The sequence below is a fragment of the Lissotriton vulgaris genome, chromosome 1_1, assembly GCF_964263255.1.
Source record: "Lissotriton vulgaris chromosome 1_1, aLisVul1.2, whole genome shotgun sequence".
NCBI classification, from domain to species: Eukaryota; Metazoa; Chordata; class Amphibia; order Caudata; family Salamandridae; genus Lissotriton; species Lissotriton vulgaris.
This window is the reverse complement of record NC_141685.1, coordinates 735,699,808-735,726,539: the sequence shown is the minus strand read 5'-3', so window position 1 is coordinate 735,726,539 and position 26,732 is coordinate 735,699,808. Positions and strand designations below refer to the sequence as shown.

Below are 26,732 nucleotides of genomic sequence, written 5' to 3'. Positions count from 1 at the left end.
TCAAAAAGATAGTTAAACAAACGGTGTGTGAAAACGCACTTTATTCTTATAGTCCTTGCTTACGAGAAGCAAGACTGGCTGTAAAAGAGGCGCAGCTACCGCCAGTCTTCCTTCTGGTAAACAACAACTATAAGTTCCAAGTGTGTACTTTCGCATAGCTTGCAGGTTTCAAAACACATAAATAAAGGGCATTGTCATTTACAATGCTAATCGCTCAAACTCTTGCAAATGCAAGACCTATTGCATTGCAAATGCTTGTTTTGATAAGCTATTCCTCGCAATAGACGCCACATGTGCCGCCCAGTAGTCTTGAACTAAAAATGTTAATCCCACAAAAACAATAGACGAAGAGCTGAAACCCGCTATACATATATCACTAACATAATTTTTTTAACATCAAAGGGTCTTGGCAAATGCCAGACCTAAAAAGCACATTTTCAACTTCTAAAGCCTCATACAACCGGAAGAACGCTTCAAGTCCATCATCTCCTCTGACAGAATTTGCACATCTGAGGCAGCAGCAGAAGCAGCTGTTGCAGCGCGTTGATGTACTCGAAGGGTCTGTTCAAAGATGCAGAGACAGACTAACCAAGCACAGCCCAGCAGCTAAAGTTTCAATTACTGTCAGTGGAAAGAAAAAAAGTTATTGTTTAGAGAGTTATATCTCCAACGGTACAAATAATAATATTGGAAGCTGCCGCCGAAGTGAATAATGCATGTAATGGTCCTATTAATTCAAACGTCAGCGGATAGAACATTTATGACTCAGCCCACGCTGGAGAGACTAAAAGTGATGGCCGAGTCTGTGCAGAGACGCATCAAGGCAAATGAAGGAACCGAATAGTCTAATATTAAGCAAACAGAAGGGTGCTGTTGAAAAGCATCATGCGTGAGCCTTCTGCAGTCCTCGTTAACTGAATTTCTGGCTTTTCCTTCCGTTTTTATTTAAAGGCTAGCATAAATGCGCGCCTTGCGCCAACATTTTAGCTTCAAAATCATTCGCATAATCTCCTCAGCACAACTAACGAGGCGCTCGACTTAACTCTATAATTTGTCCTGCTGCTCAGCATGGAGATTACTTCAGGATGGCATGTCACGCTTGAAGAGATGCTGTTTTACTGAACTCCATCCCCCCCTTCAGAGAGGTGCATTTATGAGCATCACAACGGCGCAACTCCAGTGGCAGAGGACTCCTCTCACGTAGCACTGCACCACGAGCAACGAGCACGAGAACATCAAAGCGGCCGAAAGGGGAGAAAGGAGGGGTGAGTGCACACCGAAGTGACAAGGACTGGGAGAGAAGGGAGGGGGAATGCCAGCAGGGAAAGTTATTTGAGGGGGGCAATGGGGGGGGGGGGGTAGAAGCACATGAGTGGTGAGCGCGCAAATGGTGAGCACTTCCGGGGCCGCTTTGATGTTCTCAGTGGCCACGCAGCTCACCGAGACCTTCAAAGCGACCGTGAAAGTGATCACGAGGGCGGACAAATGGTGCGCGCGCCCGGTGCACATGCACTGTACCTGATCCGCACTTTGGGAGAACTTTTGAAAGCCCCTTACTCAAGGTCTGGCCAGACTATCGCAAGCGATGGGTCAGGCTCGACCTAAAAATGACTGAGGTATGCGCTCTAACCGGATCTGCGCTTACTGGCGCGGAAAAAGAAAGAACAGTCGTCAGCGCGCATGGGTGGCGCCTAAGTAGTCTCCGTGACGTCATCTTGGTGCATATGACGCCAGCGACGGACACAGAGTTGCAGGACGCCACCTACTGATGCGCAGTGGTACTGCTAGCAAAACTTTCCGTATCCAGTCTGACGCCTGGGGATATTTTAAGGTAAGGAATCTATCACTAATGTGTCTCTTTCAGATAGCTGCAAAAAATGACAATAGTGAGCTGCCTAGGTAATAAGGAAGGACGCAAAGCTGGAGAAAATAATTTTAAAGAAGTCTACACAAAAGAAATGATGTTAAAAGAGCAAGAGAGTACAGCATCTATGTACTTAAAGACTGGAACTGTATGTGAAAAGAGACATCTAAAGTCACATTCACCCAGGACTAGCATCTTGTCTGTGGCTAGGAGGTTGATGGGATTTTTTTGTAACCTAAGTTAGGCCAGCAGGATGAAATGGTTTAGGGGTGAAAAAACGGGATCACAGTGATGCAGATGGACTGTTTCTGCTATTAGAATAGGTCACATTGTAGAGACATTAGCTACTTTCATAGCATCCTCAGAGGACAACCCATCCTCTAATGTGCACTCTGTTTTGCTGCTTAAATCATTAGCAGAGGATGATTGATGTAAGAGGGTAGGGCTCCCATCCTGCGAGAGCGTAGTCCAGACTGCCAGCAGGCATACAGCTGCTGAGGTGTCTGAACATTTTAATTTCTGGTTTGAATCCAAATCAAAATCGATTTGGCACCTTAAAAGGCTGGAAGATGAAGCCTTAATAGCCACTCCAAGAGTTGACAGTGATTAACGAGGGGACAATAGTAGGAGTAGTGAACAAGTAACGAAGCAAGCCAAATTTCTATTGACACAGTAAGCATAATTTATCAGAGGTGACCAGATCACAAGACATCAAACTACGAAAAGGAAACATTTTTAAAAAAGTCTCAAAGCAGCATGTACCAGCACAAACAGAAGACGGTTTGAGACACAAATTCAAACTGAGGGGAATCTTGCAATGAGGTGGTGAGCTTTTTTTAGGTAAAAGGTGAGTTAGAGCATAACACAGTTCTTGACAAGTACACATCCCAGCAGAGGTGGAAAAAAGTGGGCTGCACTAGGGCCTACCTTGCCAGAGTTTGTTACCTTCCCTCGCAGTTCCAAGCAAATTTCCTGAAAGAATGCAGAAAGTTTGGAAATTACTGAAACATTTCATAACCAGATGTCAAACTGCATCACTAGAAAAGAATGAGAATATGCATTAAGAAGAAGTAAAGCCTATTTCAGATTTTATGTCGGGTCCTGAGGCGAGGATTAGGCTTTATTTTATTCACTTTCACCACAACCAGCAGCCTTTATTATCTTAGGATTTTTAACAGTAAACTACCATCCCCATAAGTCCTTGGAAAAGAAAAACAGTTCGTCCAATCAGGGCGCTGTATTACCATACAACAATCCTTGTGCATAATCTTTCCCCCTCTTTCTTAGCTGCTCCAGCAGCCTACAGTTAAGTACCTTTGACATTCTCTTATGTTTTGCCTTTAATGTACTTTCTCTCGGAGATTTTGAGCAGGGACATTCCAACCTGCCAGGGTTTTAATACAGATATATTTTTACTAGCCATTCTTGATAAATTCATTGTTTTTCTGTCCTCAGCAGGGCCGCGGGAATTTTCTTGCTCCTATGCTACCTCTTCAGACTGCCAGGCTCTGGTGCGCAGTGTAGGCAGCCGACTACTTAGAGGTCCACGCATATCTCTATTAACACACCCAGTGCGTCCTAACCTCCCGGAGGCCAGTTGTAGGAAACTGCCCCTTTTTGCATGGTTGCCCCCACTTTTTGCCAAACTGTTGATGTACTTTTACTAAGTATGCCATGGGTTCCTGCCAACCAGGTACCCAGGGCCAATGTTCTTTCCCTAAACAGCACTGTTGAAAAATAAAATTGGCAACTCTCTGGCCACATGTAAGTTACTTTGTAAAAGGTACCATAGTTACCAAGGGCACTGTGACAGGTAAGGTCTCTAAGCTGGTACCATAGTTATCAAGGGCACTGTGACTAGGGAAGGCCTCCAAGGTCTGCAGGACTTTTGTGTCACCCTTAGAGGCCCTGTGTACGTACACGTAAATCAATCAATAAATATTTACTTTATTAGATTCAAGTGTTAAATCATAAAAGCACAAGTAGTATTCATATTTCAAAACAAGCATTCATAATTTAAAAGTTTATCAAGCTAAAAACTGATTAAAATCCATTACAATTACCATAGATATGAAATAACGAATAGTTTCTTACCTGTCGGTGTAGTTTTGCAGCTTGAAGATCTTTCTGGATTCACTATGCTGTGCATTATTCCACGGTCTAGTGGTTGGGTCCGGAAACGTAGTCTTTTCTCTTTTTTTTTCTCGTAGCCCAGGTGGGCGTCGACGTCCCACCTTTTGGTGTACTTCCTGTGATGTCGGCACGCTTTCTTTGGAAGGTCCCACCTTTGGGCGCCATCCTCTGATTCTTTTTATCTTGTTTTTGTGCTACATTCGTGAATCCTTTTTCAATGCTATCAAGTTTTTCCTTAAAGTAAATGAATTTCCACTTTCTCTCTTAAGGTGTTGTTTGTATATTGTCCTTGAATTTCCACCTTCTTCTCCTGCCTCATCTTTCTGGCGGAGGTGGGTGGTTCGCTAGTGAATCCAGAAAGATCTTCAAGCTACAAAACTACACCGACAGGTAAGAAACTATTAGTTTTGCAGCGTGAATCTTTCTGGATTCGCTATGCTGAGCATATACTTTGTAGCGGTTTGTTAGGTTTGTGGCGGCTGGGTGGAAGATGAGCGTTGGTTGTTGAATATACGTTGAAGCAATTTCTGTCCTACTTGTGCTTCCTTGTTTATTTGTATATCCACGCAGTAGTGCTTAGTGAACGTGTAAAGTGAAGCCCATGTTGCCGCCAGGCATATGTCTTGAATGGGTGTGTTAGCCAGGAAGGCTATTGTCGCTCCCTTTTTCCTGGTAGAATGGGCTTGTGCCCCCTCTGTTAGTTCTTGACCTGCCTGTTTATGGTAGAGTTGTATCGTTTGTGCGATCCATCGTGCGATGATTCCCTTTGTTACTGGTCTACTCAGGAAACTGCTTGCGAAGGACACAAAGAACTGTTTTGTTTTCCTGTGCTGTTTAGTTCTTTCCATGTAGTGCATTACTGCCCTTCTAGCGTCCAGAGTGTGCAGTGCCCTCTCTGCGCTTGTGGATGGTTTCTGAAAGAAGCTTGGTATCTGTATTGTCTGGTTCAAGTGAAACCTTGACACCACCTTTGGCATAAAGTATGGGTCCGTTCTCATCACCACTCTGTCATTGAGTATTTGGATGTAAGGTTCTTGTAGCGTTAGTGCTTGCAGTTCGCTTACCCTGCGTAGCGAGGTGATTGACACTAGAAGGCTGTCTTCTTCGTGAGCAATTGTAGTGATGCCTTATGTATGGGTTCAAAAGGCAGCTTCATAAGCTCTGTTAGGACTAAATTTAGATTCCATGCTGGTGGCGGCATCCTTTTTGGTGTTGGATCTTTTCTGACTCTCCCCTTGTGTATGCTACTATCGCTGCTAGGTGTACTTTCAGCGAGGTAGAACTCCGGTTTGCTTTTAGCAGGTATATTAAATATTTAGCAGGTGTGTTAAATATTTTAGCACGGTTGATTCCCGCGTCATCTTCTTGTGTAGTTTTTCCCTGATGCACCATTGTGTGAATCTTTTCCATTTTGCCACATAGCACCACAGTGTGGTCGGTCTCCTTGCCTCTCGTAGCACCCGCAGTGTGCTCTGCGGCAGTTTCAGGTGTGCGAACTCTAGGTCTTCAGGAGCCATGCTGCTAGGCAGATGCTATCTGGCTCTGGGTGGAGTACTTCTCCGTTTTGCATGGAGAGTATGTCCTTTCTTTTCCCGAACTTGTGAGGTGGTCCCTGCGCCATCTCCACTATTTGAGAGAACCATGACTGTCTGGCCCACTGTGGTGCTACCAGAATCAGCGTCATGTTGCTGGTTCTGCATTTGCTGAGTACCCTGTGTATCAGTGGTATCGGGGGAAAAGCGTAGGCAAATGTTTTCGACCAGCTTATCCAGAGGGCATTCCCCTGGTTGCCTGGATGCGAAGTATCAGCATTTTGCCTTCTGGTGTGTTGCAAATAGGTCTATTGTTGGTATCCCCCACTTCTTGAATAGCTTTCGTGTTTCTTGTGCATTGAGCTCCCACTCGAGGGATGCCAATATTTGTCTGCTGAGCCAGTCTGCCTCCACGTTGTCCAGGGTGTATAGCCAGGAGGTCTATCTTGAGTGAGATGGCCCATCTCCATATGTCCTGTGCTAGGTTAGATAGATCTAGGAAGTTGATGTGCTTGATCGCATCTGTTGAAGTCCACAGACCCCGCATCTTCAGCTGGTTCATGTGTGCTCCCCATTCCTTCTGGGAAGCACCTGTGGTGATGGTCACTGTTGGGTTTTGTGGTGTTAACCCCTTCGCTGTGGGGTGTTTGCCCCCCGCTGTGCGGGGGGGAGAGGGGCCGCGCGTGGCGCCGCCATGCTGGTGACAAGCTCAGCTCGTCATGAGGCGTATCGGAGCTGCACTCATGACGAGCTGAGCTTGTCACGGCCACACTCGTTTTTAGAACGCTCAGCACAGCGGGGAAATTAGCCCCGCGTGCGAACGTTCCAACGGCCGTGACTAGCTCAACTTGTCATGAGTGCAGCTCCGCTGCGCCTCATGACGAGCTGAGCTCGTCACCAGCACCCATGTGGTTAAAAGCTTCCCCTTTGTTCCACCACGTTATCTCCTCTACCACTGCGTGCGTTACAACCACTAGATCTTCCCAACTCCCTGTAGCCTGTGACCATTGTTGTTGCAGCCATTCCTGGAATGGTCTCATGTGGAGCTGTATATTGGTGACTAGGTGTATGTATGACGCCATCATCCCCTTGATCTTGCTCGCTGTCCTCACTGTCATAGCTCACCCCTTCTGGTACTGATGTGTCTCCTTCAGCAGGGCAAGTGTTCTCTTGTCGCTGGGGAACACCTTGCTCTGTATCGTGTTGATCTGTGCGCCTACGAAGATCTTCACTTGTTCTGGTTCCATTGAGGATTTTTACCAGTGTATGAGGAATGCCAGGTCTGTCACAGTTTCTGTGACCCGCTGTGCATGTTTCTTGCATTTTTTGTAGGAACTTGCTTTTATTAGCCAATCGAGAGGTAGGGATATACATGAATCCCCTCCCTCCGTAGGTGCGCTGCCATGGCTGCGAGACATTTGGTGAAGACCCTTGCTGCGGATTTTAGTCCGAAGGCCAGAGCTGTGAACTGGTAGTGTGCTTTGTCGATAGCAAATCTCAGTAGATGTTTGTGCTGCCTGTTCATGGGAATGTGTAAGTAGGCGTCTTTGAGGTCTATGGTGGACATAAAGTCTCTTTCCCTTATTTGAGGAATGACTTCTTGTAAGGATGTCATTTTTAATTTTTGTGTCTTTATGTATTGGTTTAGGAACCGTAGATCCAGGATGGGTCTTAACAGTTCATCCACCTTTGGTACGAAATGAAATGAAATGAAAAAGGATTTTATTAAGCGCTACAGCTGCCCTGAGGCGTCCAGGCGCTGAGACTAAAAAGGTGCCTTCAAGAGGAAGAAAACAAGGATCTACTTAATCAAAAAGAAAGGTCTTGAGCGGTTTGCGAAAGCTCAGCAAATTGGGATTAGTTCTCAGATGCAAGGAGAGAGTGTTCCATAACTTGGAGGCGTTATAAGAAAAAGATCGACCTCCTGCTCTATCTCTCTGAATTCTGGGAACCTTGGCCAGGGACGCAGATGATGAACGGAGAGTTTTGTTGGGTAGATAGAGTGAGATCAAGGAACGGCTGATTTCTGGACCCAATTTCCAAAAAGCCTGGTGAGCAATACACATAGATTTTACTTAACTCTCTCCCTAATGGGGAGCCAGCGCAGAGCTCTTAACCCAGGCTTTATTGGGGTTCTACGTGAAATTCCGAGCAATGCTCGAGCTGCACAATTTTGGGTTCGTTGAAGTTTTTGCAAGCTGTACTCTGGCACCCCAAGGTATAAGGCATTATTGAAATCAAGGCGAGATTGAATAAGGCCCTGTATGACTATCTGCCTGGCCTCAAAAGGAAGGAGTGGAAGAATCTTTAGCATCATCCTAAGGAGGCCAAAGCAGGTAGCTGCCACCTTGGTAGCCTGTGTATTGAAGGTCAATGATTTGTCTAACCATACCCCCAGACTTTTGATGTTATCTCTGGGAGTGGGAGCTGTGCCCATGCTTAAAGGCCACAGCAGCTCCAGGGTGGAGGGAGCTGCCGGGCCCAGGAGCATAAGCTCCGTTTTAATAGTTACTGAGCTTCAAACAGGACTTCATCATCCAGCTCTTGACCTGTTCCAAGCACGTTGTTAAATTGGGCAGTGGTTGGAGGCCACTCTTCTGCACAAGGGAGATCACTAGCTGGGTGTCGTCCGCATAGGAAATGATGTTAATACCGTGCGGACGGACAATCCCAGCCAGCCATCTCATATATGCATTAAAGAGTGTAGGGCTCAATGAAGAGCCCTGTGGCACTCCACAGCCCAGAGGCCTGCTTGACGAGACAGATATACCATCAAAGACCTGGAAGGTTCAATCAGTTAGAAAAGACTTGAACCAGACCAGGGCTTCTCCCGATATACCCAGGTCGGCGCGACGGTTTATGAGGATTTTATGGTTTACCGTATCAAAGGCGGCACTCAGATCGAGGAGGATCACTGCCACCGATCCTCCCCGATGCAGGATCCGCCTGGCCTCCTCTGTCACAGCCAGCAGGGCAGTCTCCGTCCCATGTTTGGGGCGGAAACCCGTCTGGGAGACATCAAGCAGATGGTTATCCTCGAGAAACTGAGTTAGAGTGATCTTAATGTGTTTCTCGAGGATCTTGGTTACCCAGGGAAGCAGGGAGATCGGGCGGTAGTTGCTGGGATTGCCCGGGTCAAGAGCAGGTTTCTTCACCAACACCCGTACCATGGCATGCTTCCAGGCCGAAGGAAGTAGTTTGAGTACACTCCCTTGTTTCTTTCTTTGAATGGTACTGTTTCTATGGCCTCTTTGTGGAGGAGTTCTTGTGCCTCTTCTAGGAGTAGCGCTAGTTCTTTTGTTGAGCGCGCTTTTGTAAGTGTTTTAGTCTGCCTCCTACTGGTGTTACATGTTAGTTGATCCTTAGTCCGTGTAATCCTTTTTTGTTGACTTTGTTGTGCCCCTCCCATAGAGGTGCTGTGTGGGTGGGCACACTTGCTGGCACGGAGTCACTTTGAGGTGGGTTGTTGGCCCCCTCTTCTTGTTTGCCCTCGTCTGTTCGCCCTCCCGCGAAAGGACTGGCCTCGAGGCTGGTATTGCCAGGTTTGTTTTTGCTGGCCATGCTGTGCTTGATTGGCGCCCTGGTAGTTCTGCTGGAATGTCTGATGTGACGTTCCCAGCTGGTTTCCCCCTCTTCCGCTTGGCCTCCATCTCAGAGTGCCTCTTTTCATTCCTCTGAATTGCAAGGCCCCCATGGACCTGGCAGTTTCATTTTATATTTTTAGTTGGGCGAGTTTCTCATCCACTGGTGCTCTGAACAGTGTTTCTCCATTGAAGGGGGTGTTCAGAATGTTATTCTGTACTTCCGGTTTGAAGCCTGAAATCCTCAGCCAGGCATGCCTTCTTTCTGTGACCCCGATCATAATGAGCCTGCTGGATGCGTCTGCCGCATCCAGGGCTGATTTCAGGCATGAGTTTGCTATATTCTTGCCTTCCTCCACCAGGTGTTGTTCTCTGTTGGTATTGCTCAGGTAGGTGTTTGAGCAGCTGTCCCACCTCATCCCAACGCTGGTACGTATGTCTGTTGAGTAGGGCATTAGAGTTGGCAATGCACCAGTGTACTACTGCATTCCTCTATTTTCCTTAAAGTGAGGTCTATCCTCTTACTTTCTTTGTCTGTAGGTGGGCCTGAGTTTGTGGAAACGTTGGTCCTCTTTCTAGCTGTTGCTGCAATGATGGAGTTAGCCGTGACGGATCCCTGGATGTAGGCAGGATACTTAGAGGAGTGTTTGTATTTCTTCTCTGTCCTAGGTGTGACAGACCTGCAGGTTGCTGGTTCCTTTAATGCCTTCCTCCCCTGGTTCAGGACACTTGGTAGCATGGGGAGGAATTGACTCCTGGTTTGAGTGGGGAGCAGGGTCTCTAAGAGGAAGCAGGTTTTTGTTTTTTCTTACTCCAGTTTCACTCCATAAACTGTTGCCGCTTTCCTGATAACCATGTTGTAGATACAAATGTCATCTGGCGGCGAAGGGCTTGAAGGATACGTCTCCACAGCCTCTTCTGGGCTTTCGACTTCGAGGTCCTGCCAATCCAGGTCCTGCGCCGCCGAGAATGCCGAGCCCAAACTTGTGCGCTGGTCTTCTTCGCCTTCCTCTTCATAGTATAGGCCCCTCTTCCTCTTGGTGTTCTTGGGGCTCGGGAGTTTTCGCCGGCGAACTCCTCTTCGTCCTCTACTTCAACGATCGTTGTCGCCGGCTTCGGCGGGATGGTGAACCTTTTCATCCGTTCGTCGAATTCTCTTTTCCTTTGCAGGATGTTATCCATTTCGGCCTCGAGCTTTCTCTTTTTCCTTTCCATCTCGGCGGCCTGTTCGGCGTCGAGTGTTTCGGATGATCTCTTCAACGTAGACATCGACTTCGAAGTAGCCTTTGGGTCCTTTTCCTTCGGCATCGAGCGCTCCTTTTCGGGACGTGCTTCGACGACCTAGGCTTTTCTTGTGTTTTCGCTGTCTGGGAGTCCTTTTCGAAGGATCCGCTGGGCTGTTTGTCCCTGGATGCAGCTGCGGCCGTCGAAATTTTTGGCGCCAGTGCTCCTTTCGTGGACTTAGACTCTGTTTTTCGCGAGTCTGACTCAGGCTTTCGAGAGTCTGTCGGGGTTTTAGTGGTCGATGTCTCTCCTACCTCTTTTGAAGTTTTCTTATTGGTCTCTACGACCGTGTAGTCATCTGGTTCCTCGGCGATGTTGTCCTCTTCGTCACTGGAGAGGCCCAAGTCCCGAAGCGACGGTGGTTGGCCTTTGCCTAGCATGCTGTGGTTGGCTATCGTCTGCCTCTCTCTAATCCTGAGAGTCTTCGGGGTGAAGACAGAGCAGGCGTTGCAATCCTTGCTTTCGTGGTCGACCGGCAGGCATAGGTTGCAAACCGGCTGCTGGTCCTTCTGCGCGTATTTGTGGTGGTAATTGCGGCAGAATATGAACAGAGTCTTGTCCATTCCTGCACTCAGGAGGCTCCCTGTGTGTGCATTCTCCATTGGACGTTGAAGGCTTCGATGTTCTCCTCCTTGTTCGTCATCCCGGCTCAGTGGTCTTGTTCCTGGATGTATTCTCGAATCTTTTTCGGTAGATTTCAGTCTTTTCCTTCTTTTCTCCCAAAAGTCTGGAAACTCTCGGTGACGATCCAGACTCAACGGCGGAAAAAAGAATCTGAAGATGGCGCCCAAGGCCGACGTCACAGGAAGTACACCAAAAAGTGGGACGTCGACAGCCACTTGGGCTACGAACACAAAACCAAAGAGAGAAAAGACTACGATTCCGGACCCAACCACTAGAGCGCGGAACAATGCACAGCACAGTGAATCCAGAAAGATTCACGCTGCAAAACAGACAGATTTCAAAGTGTTAGCCGCATGCTCAGGTAGTAACAAAATCATCATATGAATCAGTTAGTTTCAACAAGAGTTGGACCTTGCATCAATTACCTTGTTCTAACCACCTCTTTCAGATATTTTGCAATGTGACTAGTGACGTTTTCATCAGCTAAAGATTAAAGCCTTATAAATGCGGGTCGACATTGCCTGAAGCCTAGCATCTTCAAATAAGGCACAATCCATCTTCTCCTAAGTACAGTAGAAAGTTTACAAAAAAACAGTGGATTGTCGACTGATTAGATACATTGTCACAAGGACAGGGGCAGGGAGAACGTGGCCAGTCGTTTAATTGGGGAAATCTAACCAGGTTGTGAAATTTGCCTAAACGTAGGCGCGTCAGTAAGAACCTATCATAATTATTTGGGGTACATAATAAATACGGTTGTATCCCGGTTTGTATCAAAAGTAATTGATTGGCTCGGACTGTCTGCTTCATAATGTTAGAAGACAGCCTGGTCGTCTCCAGATGATTTAAACAATGTTTTTAGGTCCTTCCTCGAAATATGAAGCATGGAGTCAGGATTGTCAAACAACTCAATGTGGTCAAGGTCACCCAAAAATATTTTAATATATGCAAGCCAGGGGATGTAATTTACCTGCTGCTGTTTCAATCTAAAATCACTTCCCGATTTAGGCCTGTAGACACACCTGTCCAAGCCTTATGCCATAATAAAATCAGCTGGATTTCAATAAGGTCAGACAGGTATAGCAGGCCCAGTTCGGCATGACAGATGTAAGTAGCTGTGCTATCGGGGACAGCCAAGAGGTATCTCAGAAAACTATTTTCAACTTGTTGGAGTGGCTCCACATTTACATGGCCCCAAATACCAGCTCCATACAAGACAACAGAGATACATTTGGCTTAATATATCACCAAGGGGTCATAAATAGGGCGCTTGCCCAACCTCCTTGCAAAATTAATCAGAGCACCTGTAGCTTTAGCAAAAAGTAATTTCCTGCAATTGAAAGCTTTTGCCCACAAACCCCTATTGTCAAAAAATACCCCCAGATATGAAAAATGATCAGCAAAATCAAGTTTCCCCGCTATGTATAAAAATATTGCAGCACTTTACACTGGACTTACTACATTTAATGACAAAGGTTTTTGAGATGTTAACTTTAAGGTCCAGACTTGACATATAAGATACGAAACTCGTCATTATTTTTTGCAGACCGTTAGGGGTGCGGGCTAACAGGCCCGCATCTTCGGTGTATAATAATACGCCAATTGCCCTGTTGCCAATGCTGGGCAGGTCTTGACATTCCCGTGCTAAAAAGTCACCCAAGTGGTTTATATAGAGGGTAAAAAAAAGGAATGGTGCGAGCACACACCCTTGCCTTTCCCCCTTTCCAATGGGAAAACTATAACTAAGCTCACCCGTTTTGCTTTAACGAACCTTAGCCCGGGCCTCTAGATAGGATGGTTTTAAAAAATTAACTAAAACTAATTGACCTTCCATCCCCATTTCCTCTAGAATTTGCCAAAGCTTTGAGTGATTGACACAATCAAACGCTGAGCTCAAGTCAGCAAAACACCTATACAGACTCCCTTTTTTTGCTTGGACATATTTTTCTATAATGAGGCTCAGGTTCAGGCTTTGTTCGATTGTGCCCAGACCAGTGCGAAAATGATACCTGTATCCACAGAACACGTCTGCAATCTATTTAAGACCACACGCCCTTACTAGGGAGTCCAACAATGAAATGGGGCAGTAGCAAGCTGGGACATTGCGATCACCTTTATTAAAGATGGGAACAAGGGTGGACTCTGTCCAGGTCGAAGTAAAACCTTGAACACAGCATGCCCTTAGGGCCAATGTTAAAAGTGGACCCCACAGCTTAGGGCTTGAATTGAAAAGGTCCATGGGTACACAGTCTGGTCCCGGTGCTTTGTTCCCAGTAGTAGCGTTTATAGCCTGAATCACCTCATCCACCTCAAAATCGAGGTAGATGGGGAGATGGTTACAAGGGCCCAAACCAGGGCCCAGACCAATGGCAGGAACAGATCCACTGCCATATAGTCTAGAAAAATGGGACACCCATTGGTCCTCCCCAATTGTATTTTCAAAACTAGGTGAGTGTTTGGGGGCCAAGAACGGTGCAATCAAGGCCTTCCAAAAGCCATTGATGTCCTTTAAGACCGAGGCTTGCCTAAGTGTCTACCACAATTCAGTTTGAATGGCCTCTTTACATACTTCAAGGGATGTTTTAAATGCCAACCTTGCCCATTTTATTTCATCCTGATCTCTAGTCTGCTTATGCAAGTCTGATATCAGGGCAGCATGCGATTTACTACACTGAGTATCAAACCAACGCGACCTGCTGTTGGAGGTGCTTTCTGATTTTGTCATTAGGTTTGTTTCAATAGCCTTTGAGATTTTTTTTAAGGAATTACAGATATCTACATCCACTGCCCTCTCAACTAGGCAGGTCTGAAACTCTAGATTATAATTGGCCAGAAGTGTCTTGGTTAATTGGAAGGTATCCACTCCCACCCATCTGATGGAGTATCCGTTAGTCCTATTTATAGCAATGTCTTTTAGTGCCTCTGTAGGTAAGTGTCCAAGGGAAATCACCTTAGTCGGCAAGTCTAACTTAAAACTGATCGGAAAATGATCACTAAAAGCTACTGAGTGGGTTTTAAAGTTAGAAATTCTATCCGCATATCTATTTGATAGAAGAAAAAAGTCTATAGTTGAGGACAACCCTCGTCCATGAAATGTACTACTAAAGAGGCTCGGTGGTGAGCACAAATCATTAACAAAGCCTAAATCCAAGAAATATTTAACCGTATTTAGCATTTCTCCAATAAGTGAATGTGAGCAATAGGAGAGGTCTATATCATCATCATGTCAGAGTCCACAATGTCCACCATACGCTTGACTACAAGGATTTACATTATGTCACCTCCCCAAATTACACAAAGTTCATTAGATATATTTCTTTGAATGGCCGACAAGTCTGCCAGAAACTGCCTAAGAACTACGTTCATTTCTGTAACAGGAATATGGTTATAAAAATTAATAAGAATACAGTACTGTTTATCAATGTACAATTTTAAAATGTGATAGAAAATACTGGATGCCACAATAGCCAGCTTTCTGAGGTTCAACCTATGTGATTTAAACATACCCAGACCCTCCTTGCTCCTCCCGTGACTGGAAGGCACAGCCGGAGTTAGAAAGGTTGTAAACCCATTGATATGTAAAGTTTCTGTTATCCAAGTTTCCTGAATACATAAAATACCAAAATCATAAATAAAATCCAGCCAATCCAGGTTACTTAGTTTAGTGTTCAAGCCTGCCACAATCCATGTGAGTATCAGGGCTTGACAAATCCACTCGACCGCTCGCATTTGCGAGGTAAGTTTTATGAGCTCGAGCTAATTTTAGGTCCTACTCGCCCTTTCTGGCGAGTAGGAAAACATTAACTTTTGTCCTCAGTCTTTGAAAAAGGAGCAAATGTGACAAGATAATAAGATTTAAAGGCCTTTTTATTGCTCAAAAAGCAAATGAGCAATAAAGATGCCTTTAAATCTGGTCACATATGCTCCGCTTTCAGAGACGGAGGTGAAGTAGGTTACTGTTGGGTCGAGGAGTTTTTTTTTTTTTTAAAGTACTAGACCTGCAGGACTAGTACTAGTAGAGTATAGTCAAGAGGCTAACCCTGGAATCGACCCTAGTAAGAAGTTTTGTATAGCCACAATTTGAGCTATGGTTTGTGGTACAGGAATTGACATCACTCATTAAATGCAGGTTTTTGTTGTTTCCAATCTGCCATAAGTGGTCCCTGGTCACTATCATCAGGTACAAAATTAATGTCTGTCATTTCCCCATTTGCCCAAGTGGCATCAATTGGCACAATACATTGATCGATAGGGCAGATGACCTGATTTCCAGTACGTTTCTTAAGATTATAACTAAAATTCTTTGGGGCCACAGGTGCAACCTATACAGTATTAAACGTATCACTTTCATGCCTCCTTTGTGGTACAGAACTAGGGTTTAAGAAGTCAATCTATGTTTTCCAGGGATGGCAATATATCAAATCTATTTTGGTTCTGTAAACTAAACCGCTGATAAAAACTGGTAGTAATCGGTCTCTGTGTTACGAGTGAATGGAAATCGTTTCTGGGGGGTAAAAATATCCTAGGGGCAGACCATTTATCCCATTTTGTATCACAAAGTCACAACGAATTCTGCAAAGAATCTCACGTACCAAGCTTGGGGATTAAAAGTGAGAACGATGCAATGCTCTGGAAGTGTTTTTTCCCTTCTGGCTACCCACCCTACCCTTCTAGCCATTTTAAACTCGCTAAACAAGGTCTCAGTCAGCCCGGTTTTGGTACAGATCCAGCAGAGAGCCGTGTTTCTTAATGCCTCCCAGGATTCATTTACCTCAGAGAGAGTGTGGCACATTTGCTAAAATTATCGTCAATGGGGTAGCTTCCAGAGGCAGGCTAAGCCTCACCTCACCTCCTCCTCCTCCATAGGGACAACAGGTGAGATGAATACCTTGGTGGTGACATAAGGCTTGTCAAACAGAAGCGCGGTTTGAAATTGGCCCAGCAGTGTTCTTGGGTCCTACGAGTGCTCTATTACAGTAGGAGTCGTAACCTGTCGTGGGGGAGCTGGGACGCCATCTTCTGCTACCACAGTGTTGTGCAATACACTAGAATTGCAGGTTCCCTGGCCCTTGCGTAGCAGAACTTCAATGGCTGATATCCTAGCAAATAGGTCCACTGAAGGAGCTATAGCTGGAGTACAGGATACTGCTAGGCCCATACCCCCCATAGAATTAAATTTGCTGTGAGGATCCAATTTGACTGCTCAGTTGCTTACAACAAGGTCCATATGGACTAGACGAGTCTGAAGTAGAGCAAAATGGGTTTCAAGCAATTGTTCCATATGAGCACAAACACTACCCATAGTGTCCTCACCCCCAGTGTTCAGAATGGCGGGCCCAGAAGCAGAGCTTGAGGAAGGTGTAGCGTTACATTGAAAGTCAGTTTGAGTACAGACAGTGCGTGCTAAAGATGCCTCCTGGTTGTTTAATCGAGGCCGCTTTTGTCGATTGACCTTTTGAGTCCCAGCCCCTCTTCTTTTCTTCCCGGTCTGCTCTTTTGATTTGGTTACGGGATCCTCAATAAAGGATTTAAATGTCTTCTGCCTAGTGACCATATTTGTTCCAGATGGCATGTCTGTAAGGGATGATACAATTTCGGGGAATGACCGAGACTGGTCATCAATAGAAGGGGCGAGCAGGTTAAAAGAATGTTACCCGCAACCATGGGTCCTGTCGATAACCGTCTTGGCACTGCTAAGGGTTCAAGCGACAGGTGCCTCTCTGTACGTTCAATCTCATGGCAGAGCACAGACTCTGCCCTGACAAGAAAGGCGTCCAGAATACTTGCCACTCCTTTACGGTTACTCATATTATAGCACGATGAACAACTTACGGGATTAACAAAGGGGAATAGTGTTAAAACATTAATAACAAACGGCAGAAAGGATTAGCAAGTGAATGAAAAACTTGCAGGAAACGTAACCATAAGAGGTGCGATGAACACTCGATGGGACCGCTACCTTGAGGTGATGCAACAGCCTGTAGATCTAATGCAGTAAGTGTCAGTGCCGTGGCCCAGCCCAGCCTCTTATGGTCGATGCCGATGACCGGCAAGGACGGGCCCACCGCTGGGGGAGAGGCTGCGTTTGTAGCGCTATGGAAGCGCCTCACCCTCACCTGTGGCAGCGGGAGTGAGGGTGATGAATCCCACGTTGCACCCTGGTTCCCTGTGACTCGTAGTACCATCAGTGCGGATGACAATCCCAGGTATCTGCTGCAGGGAAGAACTTGGCGGTACAGATGAAAGTCCCTTGGCTTATACCCCGGCCAGAGAGTTTTCTCTTCAAAGACAGAGGACAACGTTCCCCCCTTCATTAAAAGTGCGTCCCTGACGCAAGCTGATGCGGGGACCTGTCACAGGCTTTCAGCTCCTCTGACTCGTCTTGCGCAGCCCCTGCTGACACCCCCTACGGCCCCCCCTCACTCACAGATCCTGCTGCCATCGCTGCCATCAGACCAGAGGGGCACACAGTTCTTCTCGCTACTGGCTCTTTCTTATTTCCAGTACTCGGCCCGAGACCGCAAGGGCTGCTAGGAGCCTCAGAGTGACTCTGTTGTGAAGGTTGGAGGGCTTGGAGGAACTTTGACAAAAGTAATAAAGCGTGAAGAGCGAGGAGAGAGCAGCCGCGTACACGTAAACACACACCCCCTGTCCCCTCCGCCCATCGCAGGCTGAGTGTTTGAGCGCAGAACAAAGTGAAGAGCCGACATGGCACACATCCCTGTGTGCTATGCCTACAATCCACTGCCCTGGCATAGGTAGGTAAGCCACCCCTCTAGCTGGGTGCACTATACCAGTGGTGACGGTACAGGTGCATGAGTGCTCTACCACTACAGTATCTAAGTCAATTCTTAGACATTTGTAAGTGCAGTAATGCCATAAAGACTATGGTGCTGGGAGTTTGTCATTACGCACGCCACAGCACCATAATGGCTTTACTGAAAACTGGGATTTTCAGAATCAAAACTCCTCAGCACATTTAACCCACACTGATGCCAGTGTGGGATTTAATGAAAAATGCGTTCAGAGGGCATCTTAGAGATGCCCCATGAAAAACAACCTAAGTCTAGTGTCCTGGCTGAGTGGCAGCTCGCAAGCTACAACCACCAGACATGTTTCTGGACCCCTGGGTCGAGAGCCTGCCTCTCTCAGGGTCCTGAAACAAAGCGCATCCTAGGACGAGGTGCCAAGCCTCACCTCCAGGATGAGTAGGGTCCACAAAGGGGAAGCTTCAAAGGCTTGCAGTCTTTGTGAGCTACCCCAACCATTTGCTGCTCCCAGCAACTGGCCCCTATCAGTTCTGACCCCAATTTGGGTGGAAGAATCGACGGGAAAACCAAGTTAGGAGGAGAGGTGTGCTCACCTTGGCCAACCCCACCCCTCAGGTGGGGAGGAGAGGAGAAGCACAACTCTCAGTCCCCACCATCTTGCAGATGGGGGGACCCAACCACCCAGAGTGAGGCTCATAGCCCTCTCCCACTGGAGCTGTAGGACCCACCACATTGAAGGGACCCACTGGTCCCGACCAGTAGCTACCTGTAACGCCCCTAAATCTAGTATTTAGTGGCAACCCCGAAACTTGCCTCTTCAGACAAGAAGAAAGAAGGAGAAGGAGAAGAAGGACCGAAGAAGCCGTGCTGAAAGAAGAAGAGTAGGACACCAAATGACTTGGACCCCAGCCCTACCGGCCTGTCCTAACCTTGAACCTGCTCCAGCTAAACCTCGGTGTGTCCTGCAGCCAGCAGCCTCAAGAACCCGGAGGACCTGCCCTACCTTCCCAAACCAAGACTGTCTCCCATGAGCACCGGAATTGCTCACCGACAGACTCTGACTCAGGCCAAATCCGCGAGCCTGCACCACTCTGCACCAGATGCCCACAGCCAGAGTTTGTGTGGCCCAACACCACGAGAAGGTCTTCCCGGCGATCCTGACCTGGGATCCTGTGATCCTGGACCTGCCTCAAGTCCCCATCCGACGCCTGCAGCCCCTTTCTGGAGGACCCCCCCCCCCCGACGGTGACCGGAGCTGGTAAGAAAAACACGTTGCCTAAAGACACACCTGCACCCGACGTCCAACGGCCTTGGGTGGTCCAACCGATGGTGTCCCAGCATCCCAACTTACCTTCGACCGACTGTCGCCTTCAGAAGATCTTCGTCTCAGAGCCTGCAATGTTTGTTGCAACAGGAGAATCACCATTGAAATCAACAGGGCAGCCAACGCCAAATCAGCACCCTGCACCCGGCCAGCCCTGTGCCGCTGTGGGTGCACCTTGTGTGCTAAATCTCATCCCCCTTTGCACTGAGCATAATATCAGGAAGTTTGCTCCCACAGCCTTGTGGCCTGCTCGTGAGCAGCCACCAACCGGAGGACCCCTATCTCCCATTGGGCCTCAGCATCCTGCACCCGGCCGCCCTAGTGATGCTGAGGGTCCTTTGAGAGTGCATCCTCGACTCTGGGGGAACCCTGGTTCTAACCCAGAAACCCAACTCCCACAACCAAGCACTTACCTGTAAAACTGATAACTTCATTTCCTCCCACAGGATTGCATGGACTGCTTTTCTCTAAAAATTGTTTTAAGTGGGGAGTTGGTTCGTATGAAACTCTAAGAAACTGCAAATGTACAAGAACTGATTTACTTACCTTTTCTCTAGGAAATGTCCCAGTGTGATATCTAGGCATTTCACACGGAGTAGAAAAAGTAACTTAAAAAGTAACAGAAAAGTAATTCACATTGCTTTACAAACAAACATGACTTACCTGTAACAAATCAGATTGCATTCAACTGCATTTCAATTGCATTTCAACTGCAATATACCTGAAAAGTATTATTTCACTTACCTGCACCAGGACTGGCTTGGTTCTAGAAATAAAATAACTAAATATTTGTATGCACACAAAATTGGTCTGAGTTCAGTTTTTAAGTGTGTGACATAATTTCTTGTTTGAAAGTGTACAACAAATGCTTAACACTACCCGCTGATAAAGCCTTACTGCTCGCCCACACTACCACAAATAGAGAGTAAGGTATTATCTTCTTTTACCTCTGCTTACCTTTGGGGTTCCACTGGACTCCGTGCACATTAAAACTTACTTTGGTATAGTATATACAGAGCAAGCTTCCTACACCAGCACACCCAGAACCAGTATCTGGTCTGCGGCTGGAAGGTTTATGGTATAATTATTTTTAATCAAAGGAAGGCCAGCAGGATGAAATGGTTTAAGGATATAAAATTGGGTTCAATAGGTCACATTGTAAAGGCATTAGTGACTTTCATAGCATCCTCATAGAGGACCTCTAATGTGCCATCTGTCTTGCTGCTTAAATCAGTAGCGGAGGATACTTAATGTGAGAGGGCAGGGCTCCCATCCTGTGAGAGCCTAATCCAGACTGCCAGCAGGCATACAGCTGCTGAGGGGTGTTTGAAATTTTTAATTTCTGTTTTAAATCCAAATCAAAATGGATTTGGCATCTTAAAAGGCTGGAAGATGAAGCCTTAATGGCCACTCCCAAGAGTTGACAGTGATTAACGAGGGGAGAATAGTAGGAGTAGTGAACAAGTAACGAAGCAAAGCCAAATTTGTATTGACACAGTAAGCATAATTTATCAGAGGTGACCAGATCACAAGACATCAAACTCCGAAAAGGAAACATTTAAAAAAAAGTCTCAAAACAGCATGTACCAGCACAAACAGAAGACTGTGTGAGACACAATTACAAACCCAGGAGAATCTTGCAATGAGGTGGTGAGCTCTTTTTAGGTAAAGTGAGTTAGATCATAACAGAGTTCTTGACAAGTACACATCCCAGCAGAGGCAGAAAATAGTGGACTGCAATAGGGCTTACCTTGCCAGAGTTTGTTTCCTTCCCTGGCAGTTCCAGCCATGTTTCCTGAAAGAATACATAAAGTTTGGAAATTATTGAAGCATTTCATAACCAGATGTCAAACTGCATCCCTAGTAAAGAATGAGAATATACATTAAGATCACAATGACAAAGTAAAGTCTATTTCAGATTCTAGGTCAGGCCCTGAGGCGAGGATCGTGCTTTACTTTCTTCACTTTAATCACAACCAGCAGCCTTTATCATTTTAGGATTTTTAACATTAAGGAGTAGTTTCTTTTCTGTAACTCCAGTTCTGTAGTAGGGGTATCTCTGTTATAGTCATAATCTAGTGAATAGTCCTGCCCATGTGCGTGGACCCCGGAGCAATCAAACTTAATCTCTTAAAGTGTCGAAAAAATGCAGAACTGCACAGAAACTGAAGAGATAATTTAAAGACATATAATGCAGCATAAAAAACAGGCTACACTGTCCAGTACTTCAACTAGAAATTCCACCAGAAATCCACATAATAGCAAAGCCTGTCCAGATTTCCCTTGCCTTTAGCAAAAACCCCTCCAGAATGATAGAGAGGAAGACATGGACAGACAAGCCCCATAGGCTGCCATTATGTGGCTCAGAATAGGATACTGTGCCTTTAAGAGAACCTTCCAGAACTCCACAGAATCCCAGAATGCCCTGCAGGTCCCTCTTACTTTCAGTTCTTTTTTCCGGCTCATGCTAGCAGGACCCTGGAGCATTGAGCTCTCCCTTTTTGGGACTTATTTGGTGTTTTTTCACTGATTTTCGAGGAGAGTCGGTGGATCGACTCAGCAGGAACGAAAGCGTGTGGCACCACTTCCGCAGCCATGAAAGCTGCCAGCGATACAGCTTTGCTAGGCCGTTACGACCGGGCGCTGTGGGACTCCCTTCAACAGTTCGTGGAACTGCTTCCGAGAGACAAGAGGGAGGACTTCCAGGAGATCCTCAAGGAAGGGATGCTGGTTTCAAACCAGGTAATCAGTGCAGCGGCGGACACCTCCCTGTTGGCCACACATGGTTACTGCCATGGAATCAACCAGCGGCGTCACGCCTGGCTTCGGCTCACGTCTCTCAAGCCGGAGGCCCAGCAGCGGGTGGCCAATTTGCCCTTTTCCGGAGAGACCCTTTTCGGTAAACACGCAGACGATGAGATGGCCCGCATGAAGGCGGAGGCAGAGACTCTAACGGCTGTGGGCTTGGAGAAGCCTAAAGAGAAGAAATCCTTCAGGCCTTTCCAGAGACGCTACGGCGCACAGGGAAGGGGACGAGGGCAGTCTTCGGGACAGCAGCAGCAACAACAGCAGCAGTTCCGGAGGGGATTTTGCTGAAGGCAAGGGAAATCTGGACAGGCTTTGCTGTTTTGTGGATTTCTGTTGGAATTTGTAGTTGAAGTACTGGACAGTGTAGCCTGTTTTTTAGGCTGCATTATATGTCTTTAAATTATCTCTTCAGTGTCTGTGCAGTTCTGCATTTTTTCGACACTTTAAGAGATTATTTTTGATTGCTCCGGGGTCCACGCACATGGGCGGGACTATTCACTAGATTATGACTATACACAGAGATCCCCTACTACAGAAACTACATTCCCCTTAAATCCTTGGGAAAAAGAAAACAGTTAATCTAATCAGGGGGCTCTACTTCCAAAACAACAATCCCTGTAGACTCTCTGTTCCCCTCTTTCTTAGCTGCTCCAGCAGCCTACAGTTAACTACCTTTGACATTCTCTTATGTTTTGCATTTACTGTACTGTTTTTCGAAGAGATCTCGAGCGGGGACATTCAAACATGCTGGCATTTTCATACCGCTGGATTTTTTACTTGCCATTCTTGATAAATTAAATAGTTTTCTTTCCTCAGCACGGTCACAGGAATGTTCTCGCTCCTTCCGACTGCCTGGCTCTGGTGCGCAGTACGGGCAGCCGACTGCTAGGGGGCCCACGCACACCTCTATTAACGCACCCAGTGCGTCCTAACCTTCCGGCAGTAATTTAATTCATTATTGTTATGAGAAGCTTTTACAGAGCCACCGTCTGGAGAAAAACATCTGCGGTGCGGGTAAGTCAGGCCTGAGAGTACTTTGAAGAGTTTTGTTACGTGAAACTCTGAAGTTACAAAAAAACTTTGCAAAGCTGTGAAGCAGAATTTTCTGCTGTTGGTTCCTGCTGGAAGACTTCCAGGACCGTGCCTGCAGCTAAAATCCAAAACTGCAATCCCCCATTGAAAACAGGGCACCCGATGCCAAAACAGCACCCTACACCTGGCCACCCCAGTGCTGCTCTGGGTGCACCTTGTGTGCTAACTCTGGTCCCCCTTTGCCCCGAGCTTAAGTCTAGGAGCTTTGCTCCCACAACCTTGTGGTCTGCTCGTGAGCAGCCACCAACCGGAGGCCCCCATATCCCCGAATAGATAACATTGGACCTCAGCACTCTGCACCCAGCCGCCCTAGTGCCCCATGAGTAGATATGCCGCTGTGCTGGTCAGCCCTATTGCTGCCAGTACAAGTGAATTTTGATTACATGTGCTGGACACTCCTACATGATGGCTTCCCTGAAAATAGGGATGTTTGACATCAAACATTTCGTATTAATGAACCCACACTGATGCCAGTGATGGAATTATTAATACATGGTCACAAAGGGCACCTTAAGGTGCCCCCTAAAAACCTACCAGCCTCTGGTGTGTTGACTGACTGGTTCTTGACAGCCTGTCGCCCGAGACAAGTTTCTGACCCCTCCCCAAATGCACGAAGGCCTTTGTTCTTAGGAGGTCAGAGTTAAAGCCTGCTCAGGAAGGCTATGTTGACACTCCCTCTCACAAGATGACCTGCGGATTAGCATTCTAAGACATGGAAGTTTCAAAGAAGCCACTGCCTTTGAAATGTGAATCTGGCTCCCCTCACAGGAGAGGGAGCTGACCCCCTTTGTCCAGAGGACTTTGGCATCTGGACAGGTGAGAAAATTAGCTAGCTAGTCAGGGAGGCGTGCCCACCCTCAGGCTAGTACTACCCCTAAGGTGCACATGACTTTTCAGAGTTGGCCATCTTAAAGATGGCAATCTTAGGAATTCTGGGATAGTGTTATTCCCACAGGAAGTCGTTATATAGGGGGATAGTGAGCCCAAGGGTGGGTAGCCCATTTGCTACATCTATATCCTTCCCTAACACCCCTAAATTCATTATTTAGGGGAACCCCGGGAACAAGAGAAGCAGATCCTGCCACTGGATAGAAGACAGACACGAAGAGTCACAAGAACAGAAGATCTAGTAACTGACGATGCGCCAGTCCTGCCTGATGACTTTGACAATTGACCCAAAAGCTGACTTGCCCTGCAGCTGCTGTGTCTACAAAGCCTTAAAGACCAATCAGTACTTCACCCAGGAACCAAGAACTCCTGATGGGACAGTGGACCTGTTCCCCTGCATCCTGCAGGCATCACAGACTGAGCTATGAGGACCGAAGTCCACAGAAAGCACCACTACACCCAAGCGGCCTAGCCATACTGAAGTGGGCCAATGTGGTCTCCAGACCCTCCAGATTGAAAGCCCACTGTGGGTTTCCCCTCTAAGAACTTCGATTATGCCTGCAGCCTCTGTTCACAGGCCCACTCTTCTGTCACTGCTCCCGGTAAGAAAAACCTGACGCCAAAGGACACCGCTGCACCTGTCACTCTGGCCCATGGAGAAGAGGACCAAAGGTATCCCTACGTCCCAGAACATCATGAAGCCTCAGTCCTTCTGTTGGCTCAGCCCGACTGGTCTCCAAGTCAAAGCCTGCAGCCTCTTTTTACGAAGACCGATCCACATGGACTTCCACTGGGCACCCAATGCTGTTTGCACACCCTGCAGTTCTAGTATCGTTGGTGGTGTCTGGCTGGTGTTGCCTTGGATCTTCCCTCTCACAGAATTACAATGCAGCTTCTGAAAAATGTCCTAAGTGTGGACTTTTTAATTGCTTCGCCGCTGCGCAAATTCCACAGCGGTGCGGCAGAATTTGACGCGTGCGCAGATCGGACAGCCCCCGGCCATCTGACGCACACGCCCACCGTGATGTCGGACCGCTATTGTAGAGGTTAAATGCAAGAGTATTTCTATCAGAAAGCGTGTTTACCTGGCCGTTTTGATACTGATGCCTAACCATATATAAAAGGTACGTGTTATTTTTATAAATTGGTGTGGATCTCCTTGAGTCGTGTGCATCATTTATGGACTTTGTGTATATTTTGCTGATGTCTAACAATCCTCTTTGATAAGCATAAGGCTGCTTGACAACACTACCCCCTAAAGAGCACCTTGGAATTGCTAGAGCAAGCCCCTCTCCACTCAAAGGAACCCCTGGACTGCTATTTCATTTTGATATGTTATATCATTGTATCACCCTAAGAGACCCCTCCATACCTACATGGCAGGCTGAGTACTATGGTGCAGAGAAGAGCGAAGATACAAAACGGCACACCGCTTGTGTGTCATGCCTGCAGCCACTGCATTTGTAGACCTATCCGCATGAGTAATTTCTAAATTGTTCCTTAGATGCCACAAGTGAACAGGGAAGCCATATTGAGCTCATGTGCTGGACATTGGTAAATATGCGTTCTCCACCTACATGATGGGTTCACTAAAATCAGAGATGTTTGGTATCAAGCATCTCATATTAATAAACCCACACTGATTTCAGTGATGGATTTATTAATACATGCACCCAGAGGGCAACTTAGGACGTGCCCCCCGAAAACCTACCGACTACTAGTGTGCTGGCTGACTGGGGAAGACCAACCTCCCACCACAGACATGTTACTAACACCCGGCAGGTGAGAGCCCTCGCTCTCTTAGGGCAGAAATGATGCCTGCTCCAGTCAGAGGTGGGTTACCATCTCCAAGCAGGATGGTTAACTAATCAGTATATCAAGGCAGAAGGCTTGGAAGGCCTCTGCCAACTTTGATATGTGACTCAAGGCTTCCCCAGAGAGAGGAAATGCCACCCACTGCCCTGGGCCTATTTGGCACCACGACATGTGGGAAAATTAGCTATTCAGGGGACGTGTCCACCTCTCAGGCTGAGACCACCCCTAAGGTGAACATTCTCAAGTGGATACGACTTTAAAAATTGCACCATCTTAGTTTTCGTGGAATTAGGCTTTCTGGGTGAGGGCTATACCTATTTCCCACAGGAAGTGGTCATATAGAGGCTTGTAGACACCCTAAAGGTAGGTAGCCCATTGACTACTGTCACTTCCCTAAATTGAGTATTTAGGTGGCAGCCCTGACACCAGGAATGTAGATTTGATGGATCAAGAAGAGAAGGACATTGAGAGCCACAAGAAAAAGTGAGAAATGAAGACTTCTTTGGACTTTTGGCGCCAAACCCTGCCTGCAGCACTGAGTATCGACAATCGCGATCCAGCAGCTCTACCTGCAACTGAACTCCTGCCAAGAACCCCAGTGGGTTGCCAGCAGTTCGTAAATTGTCAGCAATCTCCCTTGGAGTAAAGGAGCAACTCCACTGCAGGTCACAGGCACCGAAACGCAAAGTCTGTCTACCGAGTTGTCGGTCCACGGCCAGCCCAACGCAGCAGCTTCCCAGTAAGAGGTTCCTGTGTTCCTACGGTTCAGATCTGTCCCCCCACAAAGTGAGAGGACACCAGAGCCGTACAGGATCAATACTGGGTTACCAGACCCCATGCAGCAACCAAAGACCCTGAGAGTCCAATCCATACTCCAACAACACAGAGAGCGAGCAGCCGTTGAAGGACGTCAACACTGCAGAGACCCACTCCCAGAGGGGGCCAGCAGTCCTGATTTTTGCACCCTCAACTGGCGAGACAGATGACCACAAGGTTCCAGGATGCTGAGTACCTCTG

The 26,732-nt window shown here is 47.0% G+C and overlaps 1 protein-coding gene across 1 annotated transcript in view; it reads right to left on the bottom strand.

Annotated features, from left to right (window-relative positions):
• The window catches only part of LOC147747734 (uncharacterized), a 319,281-nt gene that overhangs the window by 62,635 nt on the left and 229,914 nt on the right, over positions 1–26,732 (bottom strand). Inside the window, exons 7-8 of the mRNA XM_086926074.1 lie at positions 20,863–20,907; positions 2,792–2,836 (exon numbers count right to left, since the gene is read on the bottom strand). Of these exons, the coding sequence (XP_086782200.1) occupies positions 2,792–2,836; positions 20,863–20,907 (90 nt within the window). The remainder of the gene's footprint in view (positions 1–2,791; positions 2,837–20,862; positions 20,908–26,732) is intronic.